Below are 16237 nucleotides of genomic sequence, written 5' to 3'. Positions count from 1 at the left end.
GACACGAAGGATAAGAAAGTGAAACAGCCACACTGCTGATATGGAGAAAGTTTTAGTGGTCTGGATAGAAGATCAAACCAGCCACAACATTCCCTTAAACCAAAGCCTAGTCCAGAACAAGGCCCTAACTCTCTTCAATTCTGTGAAGGCTGAGAGGCGAGGAAGCTGCAGAAGAAAAGTCTGAAGCTGGCAGAGGTTGGTTCATGAGAATTAAGGAAAGAAGCCGTCTCCATAACATAAACGTGCAGTGAAGCAGCAAGAGCTGATGTGGAAGCTGTGAAAGGTATCCAGAAGATCTGGCTAAGATCACTAAGGAAGGTGGTTACTCTAAACAACAGATTTTCAAAGTAGACAAAACAGCCTTATATTGGAGGAAGATGACAGACAGGACTTTCATCGCTAAAGAGGAGAAGTCACTGCCTGGCTTCAAAGCCACAAAGGACAGGCTGACTCTCCTGTTAGAGGCTAATGCAACTGGTCACTTTAAGTTGATGCCAATGCTCATTTATCACTCTGAAAATTCTAGGGCCCTTAAGACTTAAGAATTATGCTAAATCTACTCTGCCTGTGCTCTACAAATGGAACAGCAAAGCCTGGATGCAGTACATCTCTTTACAACACAGTTTACCAAATGAATATTTTAAGCCTACTATTGAGACCTACTGCTTAGGAAAAAAAGACTCTTTTCAAAATATTACTGCTAATGACAATGCACCCGGTCACTCAAGAGCTCTGATGGAGACGTACGATGAGATTAATGTTGTTTTCATCCCTGCTAACACAACATCCATTCTGCAAACCATGCATCAAGGAGAATTTCGATTTTCAAGTCCTATTACTTAGGAAATATATTTTGTAAGGCTATAGCTGCCATAGACAGTGATTACTCTGATGGATCTGAGCAAAGTAAATTAAAAACTTTCTGGAAAGGAGTCACCAGTCTAGACGCCATTAAGAATATTCATGATTCGTGCAAAGAGGTCAAAATATCAACATTAGTAGTTTAGAAGAAGTTCATTAGAACCCTCAAGGATGACTTAGAGGGGTTCAAGACTTCAGTGGAGGAAGTAACGGTAGATGTGAAAACAGTAAGAGAACCAAAGTTAGAAGCGGAACCTGAAGATGTAATTGAACGGCAGCATTGTGTGCTGCAGAGAAGTCGTTCACGGAAGGAATAGTCAACTGATGCAGCAAACCTCATTGTTGTCTTATTTTAAGAAATTGCGACAGCCACCCCAACCTTCAGCAACCACCACCCTGATCAGTCAGCAGCCATCAACATGGAGGCAAGACCCTCCACCAGCAAAAAGATTATGACTGGCTGAAGGCTCAGATGACAATTAGCATTTTTTAACAATAAAGTATTTTTAATTAATGTATGTACATTCTTTTTAGACATAATGCTATTGCATACTTAACAGACTACAATACAATGTAAACATAACTTTAATACGCACTGGGAAACCAAGAAATTCGTGTGACTTGCTTTATTTCACTCTTCGCCTTATTGCAGTGGTCTGGAACCAAACCTGCAGTATCTCCGAGTTATGCCTGTACAGGGTCTTGTGGACCTTAGTGCAAATTTTCAATTTTATTCTAATTGTAACAGGAAGCCACTGAAGAAGGATTTTAAGAAGGGTAATGATATGGATGATCTACATTCTTAAAAGATCTCTGACAAGAATGTAAAAACGGGGAAGACAACCAGTTATGAACTTACTACAACAGTCTGAGGAGAGAAAATATGATGGTGACCTGGACCATAGGGTAAACAGCAGTTAATATACAGAAAAAAAGGGAAATTCAAGATTCAGGGCACACTTTGAGGTGGAACTGACAGAACTTAATGATGTGAGATAAGGAAGAAAAAGAGCAATCAGATAAGACTTGTGGTTTTTGCCTTGAGCACCTGTGCAGTCGGTAGTACCATTTATTGCTATGAAGATGAGTGAGGCAGCCACAAGTTGAAGGGGAGGATGATCGATAGATCTGCTCTGAGCACATCAAGTCTGAGATGGCTTTTCATCACCCAAAGGGAGATATCAGGTAAGCAATAGGTACTATTTCCTACCCCATCCTTCTGCTGGTATGCCCCCTATAGCAGACCTACGTTTCTACAAACCAAATTGGGACCCCAAGCACAGCTGCCTCCCACACATCCCCAACCCACTGAAATCACACAGTAAATTATTTTCATATATGCTTCAACCTCATCTTGCAGTTTGCTCAGGCCAGACAGTCGGTCGTAACTTGAAATAATTAAAAGACTGATTCGAAGGAGGCTATATTAACCTTGTCTCACAGACAATTAAACTAAGACATTCAGTCCTTTAATTGATTTCTCCTGAATTAAGAAATAGGATGAGATGAAAATCTAATATTCTAATCTATAAGCCAGGGCTTTCATATTATAACATGAAATAACTGTTATGGCTTGAATTGCATCCCCTGAAAAGATACTGAAGTCTTAATCCCCAGTACCTGTGAACGTGACCTTACTTGGAAATAGGGTCTTTGCAGATGATCAAGTTAAGATGAGATCATCATCATGAGCCCTGATCCAATATAAGTGGTATTCTTATAAAAAGAGGAAATTTGGACACAGAGAAACATGTACACGAGAGGGAATGCCATGTGAACCGGAAGGCTAAGATCAGAGTGGTGTATCCAGAAGCCAAGGAAGGCCCAACTGCCAGAAAGCAATGATGCTCCACCAGAAGGCAGGAGAGAAGCATGGATGGATTCTCCCTCACAGCCCTCAGAGGGAACCAGCCCTGCTGACACCCTGCTCTCGGACTTCTGGCCTGCAGAACTTTGAGACAATAAAATTCTGTTGCTCTAAGCCACTCAGTTTTTGGTACTTCATTACAGCAGCACTAAGAAACTAATACAATAACTCTAAGAACTAGACTTTCATAATTTGGAAAGTTTACATTCAAAACTAACTGGAAAAATAAAAAAGACATATTTGAATTATATAATATGTACATATTAATGTTTTTTCCCCAGGCTTAGCAAAGCTATTTACTAAGCTTTGTAACTTTGGACAAGTCATCCTCTATGAGCTCTGATTTTCTTTTTGTCAATTAAGACAGCTATGAGGATCAAGCTGAGATAATGTACAGTAAGTTACTTTGCAGTTTATGAGAGTTACACAAACATAATGTAACATTATTATCAATATGATTACATGACTATGACCTAGGAAAAAATAGAGTTATACTATATACATAATTACTTACCTACAGAAAATGTGCTCACATCCTCCTAAACACACAGGCTCCCTCAGAATACTAGTGCTGTTTGAAGAAAAGAAAATAATCAAGACTTAGGTCATTGTTAGATAAAAATTTTATACCCAACATTTCATATATCCAAAGCCCAACACTACCATATTGCTCTCTTCCTCAAAGCAGAAGATATTAAGGATGTATTCATCCAGGTTAAATATTGTATCATCACACACCCACCGAATTCAAATAGCAAGTATCAAACTCAGTACAAATTCTAACACTTTTCATAATGTATATACTGTGAAGTCATAGAAAGCAGCAACTTTGTTCAAGCATTTCTAAACCTCTTACAGGCTAACCTCTTACAGGCTAACCTCTTACAGGTTGCTTCTTTCAACTACTAAGATAAATCTTCACCTAATGATTCCAACGGTAGACCATAAATCTCAAAATGAGACTCTCAAGCAGGATGACCATATAACGTATTGTCCAAAAGAGAACATTTCTGAGAATGAAGGGGAGTGATAACTGGATAAGATGCTGGGACAGCAGGACTGCCCCAGGAAAACCAGGACATCTGGTCACCTTGACCATAAGAATTTATGGTGTCCCACAAGAAAACTTTGGTTTCTGGCCATTGTTAAGTAGTCACCTATTTTTCATAGATGCCTTGTCACAAGTATAGCCCTTCTTTCAGTTCACAGGAAGTTAACTGTCTTGTTCTTTAAGCAACTGCAAACAGGAATGAATCATCAGGTGGGCAGTCTGCAGATGAATGAGATTCATGGCACAGAAACACAAGTATTCCCAACACTGCCCATCAAAACACCTGTGATATTCGATAATCCTCAAAAGGTAACGGTAAATGGTACTTACTAATAAACACATATCAAGCCATTATGTTCAGAGGGCTTAAGGTAGCAAGAGCAAACAGGAGAAATAAAGCTTTTAAAGGATGAACATTTTTGTGCTTGGTTTATTACACTAACCCTAGGACCTTTAGGTATTTACACCATTATTATCCAATTACCTCTGTACACAAACTACATGGCAATAAAAACAGTTTTCCACATTTCTTGAAAGATCAAAAGTATCACACTGCACATTTTAATAGATATGAACATTAAAGTGAAATTGAGCTTTCAGAAAGAGTGCTGAAAACAGAGTGTACACCCACAGTGCTATTCTCAAGATACCAAAAATGGTGCTCACTGACATTATAAAGCCCATTACTTTTTAAAAACTCAAAATATTTGATTTTTCTATCACACTAAGTAGAACATAGTGATAAAAAGATGACTTGGATGTGCCAGCTGCTTTTGTGATCCTGGCAATTAAGATGATATCTGTTACAATGTTCATGCTGCTTCTATAATTTCTGTTTGTTATTTGACTTACAAACCTAATCTCTTATCTCTCCATCAAGTGTGTTGAATTCTACTTCCCTACAAACTCTGCCTCTAAGATCTCAAAAGTGGTGTTATCTCCCCTCCTTCTATCAAAATATCCTCCCGCTATCTCTTTTATTCCATCACCCTGACCAATCCCCCATCGTCAGGTTGCTCTCCACCCCGAGAGAACTCCAGTCAGTCCATTAGCTCCCTGGACTCCCTATCTAGCCCAGGCCATAGAGTTAACCACTTTAGGGCCATCTTCCCCACCATCCTTCCGCTGATCTCTTAGATACTCAGGGATGCCAATCTATAATGCTAGATAAACCCCAAAGTCCACCCCTTCCATGCCTGCTCTCAGGCTATGAATAACCATTATAAATAGAAAGATAAACAAACATGTCTCTATACATTTATCTGGTAACTTCTCACCTTTGTACCTCTACCAAAGGGATGTATTAGATGCTCTGTGAGTAAACAAACAAATGAATAGATGGTTATTCAAAACACTCTCCATGCTCCTAAATCCCATTAACCTTAGTGGAGCCCACAGTGTGAGCGTTTCACCACGCAGATTCATATCCTACCTCTTCAGCTATAATCTACCCCTCTCTCCAGGAAAAGCCCTCCTTCAGTCGTTCCTCCTCCTTAAGACATGCTGCTCCATTGTCCCTGGACCGCGTATCTTCCCCGTCTCCTACAGGAGTCCACTCTCGTCCTTATGGTCGCCTTTCTTCTTCTACCTGCACCTCAACACGTGCAGATAATCTCTCCTTCCACCTAAAAACAGCTGCTTAGGTCATGCCTCCCGCTCCACTTTCTGCTCCAGCTCTTCCCCTTCTTGTAGACACGTGTGAGGTCTTAAATAAGTGCTCTGCACCCGCTAAATCCATCTCCTTACCTGCCAGCTTCAACTCCCAGCACTCTGCTGAAACGGCTCTGCGAAGCATCTGTGGCCCTCATTCTCCCGACCTCTCTGTGAAATAACACTGAGCTCGCCTTCTCTCCTGAAACCTCCCCTTCCACGGAGTTTTAATTTTCTTTTGGCATTTTCTTATGCTATTTCAGCCTTTCCTTAGCTGCTGCTTTTCCTGTCTCTCAATGTAGGCCCACCCCCGGCATGCGGTCCACAGCCTTCTGCTTTCTCTGGCAATATTTGACTCAACACTTAATTCTTCTGTTTCTAAACTTAAATTTCCTTCGTAAGATGACTCTGAATGCTTTATCTATAGTCTGTACCCTTCACCCTGGCAATAAGGTAGTACACTGTAATTAGCAAGAAAGCTAATATCTATGAATAACTGATCAGTTGCACTAATTACTCTAATTAGTGAGTTAGAATGCATTTTTTGTTGCTATTAATAGACAAGGAAAGACATTGGAAGAGTGAAGGAAAAGCATGTGCAGTGTGTATATCGGGGGAAGAAGTGGGGAGGGGAGTCTTAGAGCCAAAGCTGGGAGATGGTAGTGCCAAATTCAAAAGAATTTTCATGGAAGTGCTCAAAGGGTAGATACACCACACAGAAGGTGGCACTCATCTGTGTCAAAGCTAGACTTCCTGACAATGTCTAGAGCGTAGCTGAGAAGACATACTAGAATAAAAGAATTTTTAATACAACCAGGGAATATCTATCAAAACTGTAAATGCACTCAGCTACTCCACCACCAGGAATTTATCCTTGAGATGCACTCAGATGCTTGCAAAACTGAAACTTCGAAACACCAAATATACGTAGACAACATACCAAAAGCTTTGAGAGATTAAGAAATAATAAAATTAAAATGTCACAGATAAATTTTCTTTTAACGAAATCAAAATAGCATAAGACATCTCAAGGGTAATAAAGGATGCTTGGCCTTCAAAATAATGATTCACAGTCCCACCCCATGGCCTAGTGGTGGAGTTTGGTGCACTCTGCTTTGGCAGCCTGGGTTCATTGGTTCAGATCCTGTGTGCAGATCAACACCACTCATCAGCCATGCTGTGGTGGTGACCCACATATAAAACAGAGGAAGACTCGCACAGATGTTAGCTCAGAGCTAATATTCCTCAGCAAAAAAAAAAAAAAAAAAGATTGAAAATTATTTTGTAATTCTAATTCTGTATCATCATGTTCCATGGTAGAAAGTTTACAGATAACAATAAAAAATTCATCTTTCAGAGTAGAAAGTTAATAATGTTTAAAATGAAAAAAATCAAGAAATAGCAATAAAAATGTACTATTTGGAAATGTAGAAGTAAATACTTGAAGAAATAAAAAAGATGAAAGAGACTATGTCTGGAGTATAGAACTCAAGTTTGATAAGGATGAGGCAAAAGAATGTTTTCATTACAGTTTTGTCCTACTGACTTTGTCAACTATGTTCATGTCTAATTTTAATAAGCAACTTTAAAAATGTAAAAGCACATGGAAAAGCATATTCACTCCAGCACTGGTTATTACAGCAAAAGACTGGAAACCATCTAAATTTTACCAAGAAGGAAATGGTTAAACAAATCATGACACATCTACCTGATGTATGTTAGCTTCTCAACTGAAGTATATAATGCTTTTATAGAGAAACTTCTAAAGGATACACAAGAAAATAGTGGGTTCTTGAAGAAAACAATTCAGACCTACTCATCATTCATTTAACAAATATTTAATGACCACATAGCGTGTTAATTCTTTGACATATGCATGCATTACTTTCAATTTTTAAAAACTTACTATTAAAAAGTTCTTCACCATCTGGTAAGTTCCAAGCCAGGCACCCTTCTTGATCACTGCACCTCAATGAAAACCCTGTGTGCTCCTCAGGCCAGTGTCTGTCACATTTCTCAAATACCCCAAGTCCCATTCCAAGCCGAGGACTGATCAGACTCTTTTCTCCAGCCTAGAATACACTTCCTCCTCCCCAGAAACTACTCAAGCCCAACACAGCATCCACATACTGTCCAGGATGGTAAAACAAAAAAGCACAAGAATTCTTGGATTTTAGTTTCCATGCCATCACTTACGCAAAATCTGTACTCTGCCCCAGCCATGAGACAAGACAAAGTTACTGTGTTACGCCCTTTCCTAAGGGGCTTATAATCTTGTTGTGTAGTTTTATAAACCAAGTGACTATATGACTTCAGAGAGGGACAAAATGTTCTAAAGTTCCACAGAGACGGCAACCAGCTGGGGGCTCTGGAAATCAATGTTGAAAACAAAGTACTTTATCTTTGATCTGCCTGATTCCTTTTTATTTATCTATTTATTTTTGTCTCAAAATAGACTGTAGCCCTAAAGACAAGAGATCCCGACTTTCATTTTTTTCTGAGCTCCCCAACACACCTTCCTAGCACGTCGCCATAGGAACAGCAGGACTTCAGTAAGTCCTTAGTGAAGACCTGAATGGAAGACTACACAAAGAAATGCATGCACGTTAACAATTCTATCTACCCTTTCCCTATTTTTTGTTTGATATGCATACATATTAGAAAGAAAAACTCCAGGAGAAAACGAGAAGACATGTGCATGGTGGCAGGATGTCTGCGCCGTGAACATTCAGCTCCTCTTCTCCTTCCCGTCTGCACTCACATGTCTCCCACTTCAGACGCAGCTGCTTTGGAGAGATGGGTGCAGCCAGAGGATTATAACTTGGGCAAGAACTAAGTAGAGAGAACAAACAATTTTTTTAAAAGAAGGTCCTATTGATATAAAACTTTCTTTGCAAAGAAAATTCGGTTGGGATTACAATACCGAGGAAGATCTATTTCTTAACTGAATGGCTCCCTGAGCTTCCATGAGATATCAACAGCTACTTAATATGAGGCAAGAGAGCTACCACGGTGCTTGTGCATTTGAGAAAATCCCCAAGGCATTTTTAAGTGTGGAGCAACATATTTAACACCAAAATGCACAGGCTCTCCAAGCCAATTAAACAATTTCTCATGTTTATCTTTAGGAGAATAAACACAATTGTTAACAAGTAAGGGATATGGGTAACGACATGGAAGCACATTATTTTGTATAGTTATTTTATATACCGGATCCAAGTAACCCACATGGGAAAAATAAGAAACCATGTCTATTTGTTTAGTGTCAACAAATATTGAATAAATCAGTGAGTCAAATATCCCAAAAGTCAAATGGGCAATAGAATTCTATTACTGACTAATTAATTACTCTAATTATCAATGACTAATTATAATAGAATCTACCATATGAAACAGATAAGCCACAGAGACCATCATGTATACCCAAATCAAATTGTGTTGGTTATTCTGTCTTCTATCCCCAATAACTTCACTTGCAAGCCCGTCCCCTATGCTACAGGGGACAGGAGGGAAGAGTGCTCAGTGTCGGGGAAGTTTTTCTGGCAGTCAAAAGCCCTATATAACACCAGCTGTGTGCAGGTCTGTAAGGGAGCTGTGCATGTCAGTTCCAGCTCTGAAGCCCAGGGAGAAAGACCTGTCCCTTTCATACCTGCCCTGAGACCTTACCTCCGTTTACGATAGGCTATTAACCCCAGAGACCTCTGGAGGCTTCTTGGTGATTGCAGAGAATTAACCACATTCTTCTGGTACTTCCACCGACAAAGTCTCCTTAAATGTGATCCTAATTTAACCTAAATTCTTTTACGTGTTAATTTAACAAACATTAAGAAACCATGTGTCCAGCACTGTGGCTACAAATGTGAACCTGTCTTTATGAAACATGTGGTATAATTGAAGGAGAGAGACATCAATCAAAGAAGCAAAATACCACATGAGTAAATAAAGCTCACAGTTTGGAGGGATATATGATACATGCTGAACAGCAAATGTCTGTGCCCTTTCCTGTACGTATGTTGTTGCTGTTGTAAGTGCCATCAAGTGGATTCTGACTCCTAGCGACCCTGCGCAGAGGAGAGCGGAACCCTCCCCAGTCTTTTTGTGTCATCCTCTCACCTTCCAGCACTCTACCACCAGACAATGCTCCGCTGATCTTCACAGGGTTTTCATGGCCATAATTTTGGCAGTGGGTGGCCAGGTCCTTCTTCTTAGTCTATCTTAGTCTGGAAGCTCCACTGAAACCTGTCCACCATGGGTGACCCTGCTGGTATTTGAAATCCTGGTGGCATAGCTTTCAGCATCACAGCAACGCACAGCTGCCACAGTATGACAGCCGACAGACGGGTGGTGTGGTTCCCTGATGGGAAACGAACTCGGGCTGGGCAGTAAGAGCCCTGCATCTTAACCGCTGGACCAACAGGGCTGGCATATGAATATTAAACTTCAGTCAAAAGTTTTAAACAACATTTTGCATCCAATGGACACTAATAATTATGGAATCTGTGAACTGGAGGGAGCCTTAAAAATCAATTCACCCATTTTCCTCATTTTATACATGACGATGCTGAAGTCTCAGAAAAGTTACATGAACTGCTCTCCTTAAGAAACTATATGAACCAATTGAACAGTCCGCTGTTAGCCTACTAACCACTCTACAGTCCGGCCCTGTCTTAACTCCCTGACCACCTGACCCACTCCCCTTTTACTCTGCAATACTTTTTAGCATGTTGTTATTTGCTAATAATCCCCCACCCGGCCCACCTATAAAAATCTATCCAAGGCCCAGTTCACAAGCCCATGAAGCTTTCCTCCGCTGGCTCCACCCCAGTACTCCTCTGCATCCCCTGGGCTCTCACCGTAACCGTGCCCGGGACTGTACACACACTTTATCCCTTATAATTAAGCATAGGCTCCTTAAGGGTAGACAATGTCTCACCACTAATGAATGCCCTCAGTGACGGCTTGTGGTCCTGATGAATAACCTGCACCAGAGCAAACGGAGGGAGTGTTCGTCCCGTTTACGGATCACTGGCCTGTCCAAATGCCTCTGAACACTCAAAACTCCTCAAGAAAGGCAAAAGCTGAATGCTGGGGTCAGGAAACTTCCCCTTTATTTCACAAACATTCATACAGCACTTAGAACATAACAGGCACTGTTCTAAGTACCTAATACATATTCAGTCATTTCATTCACAGAACAACCTTACAAAGTAGAAACTACTACTAACTCATTTTGCAGATGAAGGAAGGGAAGCATACTAAGATGAGATAATTTGTCCAAAATCACCGAGTCAGGATTTGAAGTCAGGATTCAAAATCCATGCTCTTAACCACGAAACTATGCTGCTTCAAAATATAAGAGATAACTTTAATCCTCATCACCTTTTAAACGACAAGAGAGAATTCAAAAAACAAAATCACCTATCCTAAAAATCACAAGATTACTTTTTGACATTTTACTAAAAGTTGATTTAAAAGGTACTAGAACTCCAAGATACAACTGTCATAGATACCAACCTGCCCCCCCCAAAAATAAGTCAAGAGGTACCTAATTAGCGTAGTTCACAAAATAGTATCATATGGCACCTGGGCTTTTACAGAGCAGCCCCTATTATCATCTCCTGCTTCCTTTAGGAACACATTACTATGCCTGCTGCCAACCTCTCAAATGATAGTCTTCCTGTCTCATTCTTCCAAATCTTTAAATAGTTTCTCTCTGGTTGCAAGGCTTGGACCTAACACAAATGTCACATGTGGCCTCTTGAACAATTTCATCAGCTTCACCTTGGAGCCATACTTATGTTAAACGTCAAGAAAGGATGCCCTGTAATGTGGCCAATCCACCCTCAACCACAAGATTCTTGCTATAAGACAGATCCAGTGTGCTACACAAGGCAGGTGACAGCTGGGAACACCAGACAATGACAGCTGCTGGCTGAATGTGAGGGTAATCGGGGTCATCACTGGCCCGCGGGGTAGAACTCTGAAGCTCTGTAAAAGGACATACTGACAATTTCAAAGAATATGACATTGCATTGAATGGTTGGTAGCAAAAGCAAGAAGCAGACCATCCTGAGTTGCTCTTTCCAAGCAATGATGTCAGGTCGCTACTAAGTAAAGGCAGAGGTGGAAAGAATGCTTTTTTCCCCATAGGTAAGGAGCCACTGGCCGTGCTTTACTGACACAGACAGTGTCAAATGTGCAGAAACACCAAGAGGAACGCAAAATCATTTCTAAATATCAAACTCCATGTGACATAAAATTTTACACCAAAAAGAATTTTTTTTTTTGAGGAAGATTAGCCCTGAGCTAACATCTGCCACCAATCCTCCTCTTTTTGCTGAGGAAGACTGGCCCTGAGCTAACATCCATGCCCATCTTCCTCTACCTTATATGTGGGACGCCTGCCACATCATGGCTTGACGAGTGGTGCACAGGTCCACACCTGGCATCCAAACCAGCAAACCATGGGCCACCAAAGCAGAACATGCAAACTTAACTGCCGCATCACCAGGCCAGCCCCCAAAAATAATTTTTAAGCTAAGACATTTTACCTGTTAAAACAAAATTTGGCAAACTACTGCCTATGTTCCAAATCAAGCCAGTGGTCCGCTTTTGCACAGCCCTTGAGCTAAGAATGGTTTTTAACGATCGTAAAAAAACAAAAATAAGGGCCAGCCTAGTGGCACAGTGGTTAAGTTCGTGAGCTCCACTTCAACAGCTGGGGTTCATGGGTTCAGATCCCAAGTGTGGACCTACACACCACTCATCAAGCCATGCTGTGGTGGCGTGCCACATACAAAATAGAAGACTAGCACAGATGTCAGTTCAGGGACAATCTTCCTCACCAAAAAAAATAAAAAGAAGAAGAGGGACTGTCTGTGGCCAGCAAAGCCTAAAATATTTACTATATGATCCTTTACAGAAAAAGTTTACATAGCCCTATGTTAAAATATGCATTCAAAGAACAGATGAGATTTAGTTAATCCATCAGTGGTTCATATATTACTTTTTTTAAAAAACCACTGGAATTCAGTATCATCCTCCAGCCAACTGGATGAGTTATACGAAAAGTCTGGACCTTGTTACTGATATCGCCTTTCAGTCCTTTGGCTCTTATTATCTGCTCACTTCCATTAGAAACTGAAAAAATATTTGAGATGGGATAAACAGTGAAACTGGCTTTATTAGATTCCAGGACCACCTACAGATTATTAATATAGATCACGTATTTTGTCTCCCCCAAGCATTCAGCAAGCAACTTATGCTTTTTAAAATTTTTATAAGACAGCTATTATTTATCACTTATTCTAAAACCACCACAATACTCAACACTTTACACGCATAATTTCATTTAGTTTCTTTCCTCCCACAGAATGCCAGCTTCCTTAGGGTAGGGGTTGTCTGCTTTGTTCACTAATACCCAACGCCTAGAACAGTGTCCAGCACCTTGCAGGTGCTCAGTTATTTATTATTGTTATTATTAACGAATCCTCACAGGAGGATGAGCTGAGCACTATTATCACTCAGATGGGGAAACTGGGCACAGCGAAGTTAATGCCTTGGGCCACTCGATGGTGTCACAGCTGGAACCTGAACTCAGGCAGTCTGACTCTACAAGGTAAGCGAAGCGCAGCTGCTGCCCTAGAGCCTTCCATACAGAAACGTCAGGTAGGAATATCTAACTTTTGTTGAACTATTAAGGTGGGACTAGCATCACTTGTATTAGCAACTAACAGAGTCAGATTTAAATTTCTTAATCTCAAATGGATGACCCATGTGCTATGGGAAAACACACACAACTCAGAATATCTTCATGTATTCATTCTAGCAAAAGTGCCACTTTTCTAAGGAGTGCAATGACGTCATTTTGTCACAGGTTTTAAGGTTTCGTAAAACAAAATAGAAGTGCAAAACGGTGACAGTTCAGTCATTTTCATTTTTAAAGAAAAAGCTGCTATGTTACTTATACTCTATGTATAATTAAGTTCTGCAAGCTGAAAATCAGAAGGAAAACAAACATCAAAACAGAGTCCAAAAAAGAAATATGGTCGAGACGGCTACAAGCAGAAAGAAAACCTGCCAGGGTGATACCGATGCAGAAATACTGAGCTGTGCAGAGGGCGGGTGCTCAATAAACGCTTCTGTAAGAAATGAAAAATGAGACAAGCCCTTCTTGGGTTTTACAAACCTTCTGGTTTCTATACTAGGAAGAGCTACAGGAAAAAGACAAGGAGTACTGGTCAGAACGATGTCTTCAGATGGAATAAAAACCTTGAACCGAGAGGACTTGACGGTGTAACAGCATGAAGAAAAATAAACAGCAAAAAATGATAATAAATAGCATCTCTAAGAGCTGGAACCCCAGATCATTACAGTCTTTCGCCCAAAACAAGGAAATGAGAAATTGAATGATAAATAGAATGGTGGTGTCCATCACACTGCCATCTTCAATCTACCCCCAACAAGGGTCGCCAAAACTCTCCCCTCTCCCCCAAAAAAAGCTGCTACGGGGAAAAGTCAAAGGGGCCAGCTCAGCAAAGAGTGCCAGCTGCTTCAAACTTCGCAGGCCTCTTCAAACTTGGCAGCCCTAGGCGTAAGTTTCTGAAATTACCTTCACAAGGACCCGGAGCCAGTAAAAAGTGCAGATGCCTTAGCCCCACCCCAGCTCTGCAGATTCAAACTGGAGGCGGGCCCAGAGATCGAAATTTTGAACCACAGCTCCAGACGATTCTTAAGCCCGCCAAAGTTGGAGAACTACCGTCTTAGCTGGGTTTGGTGCAAGAAAAGGCCAGAGAGCCGCCCAAAAAGGATGTGAATGGGGGCCCAGGAGGGGCTAACGAGCCCCAGAGGCCCAGGCAGGTCGTAACTCTGCTCGCCGGCCCGACCGTGGGGCGGGCATGGAAGGAGGAACCCAGGGGTTTGAAAAGACCCCCCGCGCCCGCCCCCTCGAGGGTCGCTCTTTACCAACGCGAGCAGCGCAGCAGCCTCTCCAGCCGGTCGAGCGCGGCGCGGCTGTGGGCCCAGGCCCCGGGCCCCGCCGACTCCGTGGCGGGCGCGGGTCGAGGCTCGTTCCCGGAGCGGACCCTCGGCGGCCGGTTGCCTGGCATCGCCTCGCCTTCGCGGGAAAGGCTCCTCGGAGAGCGGGAGGCCAGCGGACTCGGGCAACGACCGAGACGCGGCCGGCCTGCGACCGACCCGGCCCAGCAGTTCCCGCGTCTAGGCCGGCGGGGCGCGCGAGGGGCGGGGCACGACTGCGGAAACGCGCGGCGGCTCAGCGCGCGGGCCCGGGAGGGGCGGGGCCGCGGCCGCACGCCTAAGGGCCTAGGGGCGGGGCCGCGGGGCCTAGGGGCGGGGCCGCAGCCTGTGGGCGGGGCCGCAGCCTGTGGGCGGGGCGCGGCAGCGCGCTCAAGGTTGGCGGGAAAGGGGGCAGGTCCAGGGAACGCCCTTTCCTCCTGGCGGAAAGCCCCGTGGGGCCACTCGGGAGGGATAAAGGCACCAAAAAGAGAAAAACGAGTCCTTGCTTTCCCGGAGCAAGGATTCTAGGGACCCTCTGCCTAACTTAACCGAGGGAAAATCAAAAACCCAGAAACTTTTGGTTGAGCATTGTTTATAAACAGTGCTGTTTCCAGACTGTTGAGCTTGGAAAAGCTTTGCTCGTGAGCTTATGACGCTCAAGGTACCAATCCCTTTATTCTGAAGAAAGGTGCTTTCTTTTCTCCTGTCTTCTCCCCAGCTATGGAGTGTAAGAGTCGAGTAAAAACAAGGAGAGTTTCTCTGTAATATTAGCTAGTTACAAATGTCTGCTCAAAGGCATGTTTAAAACGCTCTGGTTTATTTTTGAAATATTGTAGGAAGGAAGAACTATTCCTGTACTCTCTAAGTTTTTCTAGCTGGTCTAAGAATTAAATTGACATGAGATGGAGTAACAGGAGAAAATCAAACAGATTTAATAATATGTATAAAGGGGAGAAACCAAGATTAACTGATTAACTCACGAAAATGGCTGACGCCACCACTTTAAATACCATCTTCAGGTAAAAACAAAGGAAGATGTTGGAAGTAGTAGTTTAGGACTTAAAGGGGTGGAAGGCAATTTACATGGAGATGAAAAAGCAAATGTTTGGTAAACATGTTTGCTGGGCCATTATAGAGAGAAATTTGATTAGAATGGGCCTTGCTAGGTGCCTTCCTGTCTGCTACACCCAGAGTTATCTCTGGTGACAGCTCCTTCTTGGGACATGCCTTCTATCCTGAATTGTTTTAGGCAGTTGAGGGGAAGGTCAAAGTTCTTTCTGAGTCTTTTGTTCTTAAAAATAATCGAGTCAAAGAAACACATTTTGGGGTAGCAAATTCTGATCCCCCACAATAAGATTGGAATAAAATTTCAAAAAACTTTTTTTGTTTGTTAAAGATTGTGTCTGCTGTCAATGGTGTAAATTGGGGATTTCAGGAGCCAGAGAGTCCCACTTTTAATCCTTATTCCTCCACTAAATAATTGTGTGATTTAAGTTGAGTCTTAAGTTCTCTGAACATTTGTTTCCTTATCTGCAAAGTGGAGATAATATTTATCCTGTAGATTAGGGGTTTATTAAATGAGATAAATGTTAAATCACCCACATCAGAAGTACTCAATAAATAGTAGTTAATATGAAGATGATTATATTTATAATCAGTACCATTAATGCTTCACTTACCATAGAACAATGTTGAACATTTTTATTAGGGTATAACTTTGTGAATAGAATAAATGAGAATTTCACATTTTGGTAAAATGCTTTAAGGACCAAACCCTTGCTACTGGCCTGTTT

At 41.9% G+C, this 16237-nt stretch overlaps 1 protein-coding gene across 2 annotated transcripts in view; it reads right to left on the bottom strand.

Moving 5' to 3' along the window:
* BARD1 (BRCA1 associated RING domain 1) overlaps positions 1–14687 on the bottom strand; it is a 79477-nt gene extending 64790 nt beyond the window's left edge. The window contains exons 1-2 of one of the 2 annotated variants that reach the window (XM_014843589.3): positions 14394–14687; positions 3243–3299 (exon numbers count right to left, since the gene is read on the bottom strand). In XM_014843589.3, the coding sequence (XP_014699075.3) occupies positions 3243–3299; positions 14394–14536 (200 nt within the window). In that variant the 5' untranslated portion in view covers positions 14537–14687. Of the gene's footprint in view, positions 1–3242; positions 3300–7335; positions 7642–14393 lie in introns of those variants that run through there. The other variant, XM_070489781.1, reaches the window with a different exon arrangement.
* Between the last annotated feature and the right edge of the window lie 1550 nt (positions 14688–16237).

Source organism: Equus asinus, chromosome 19 (assembly GCF_041296235.1).
Source record: "Equus asinus isolate D_3611 breed Donkey chromosome 19, EquAss-T2T_v2, whole genome shotgun sequence".
Taxonomy (NCBI): domain Eukaryota; kingdom Metazoa; phylum Chordata; class Mammalia; order Perissodactyla; family Equidae; genus Equus; species Equus asinus.
This window is presented reverse-complemented; position numbering and strand designations above follow the sequence as displayed.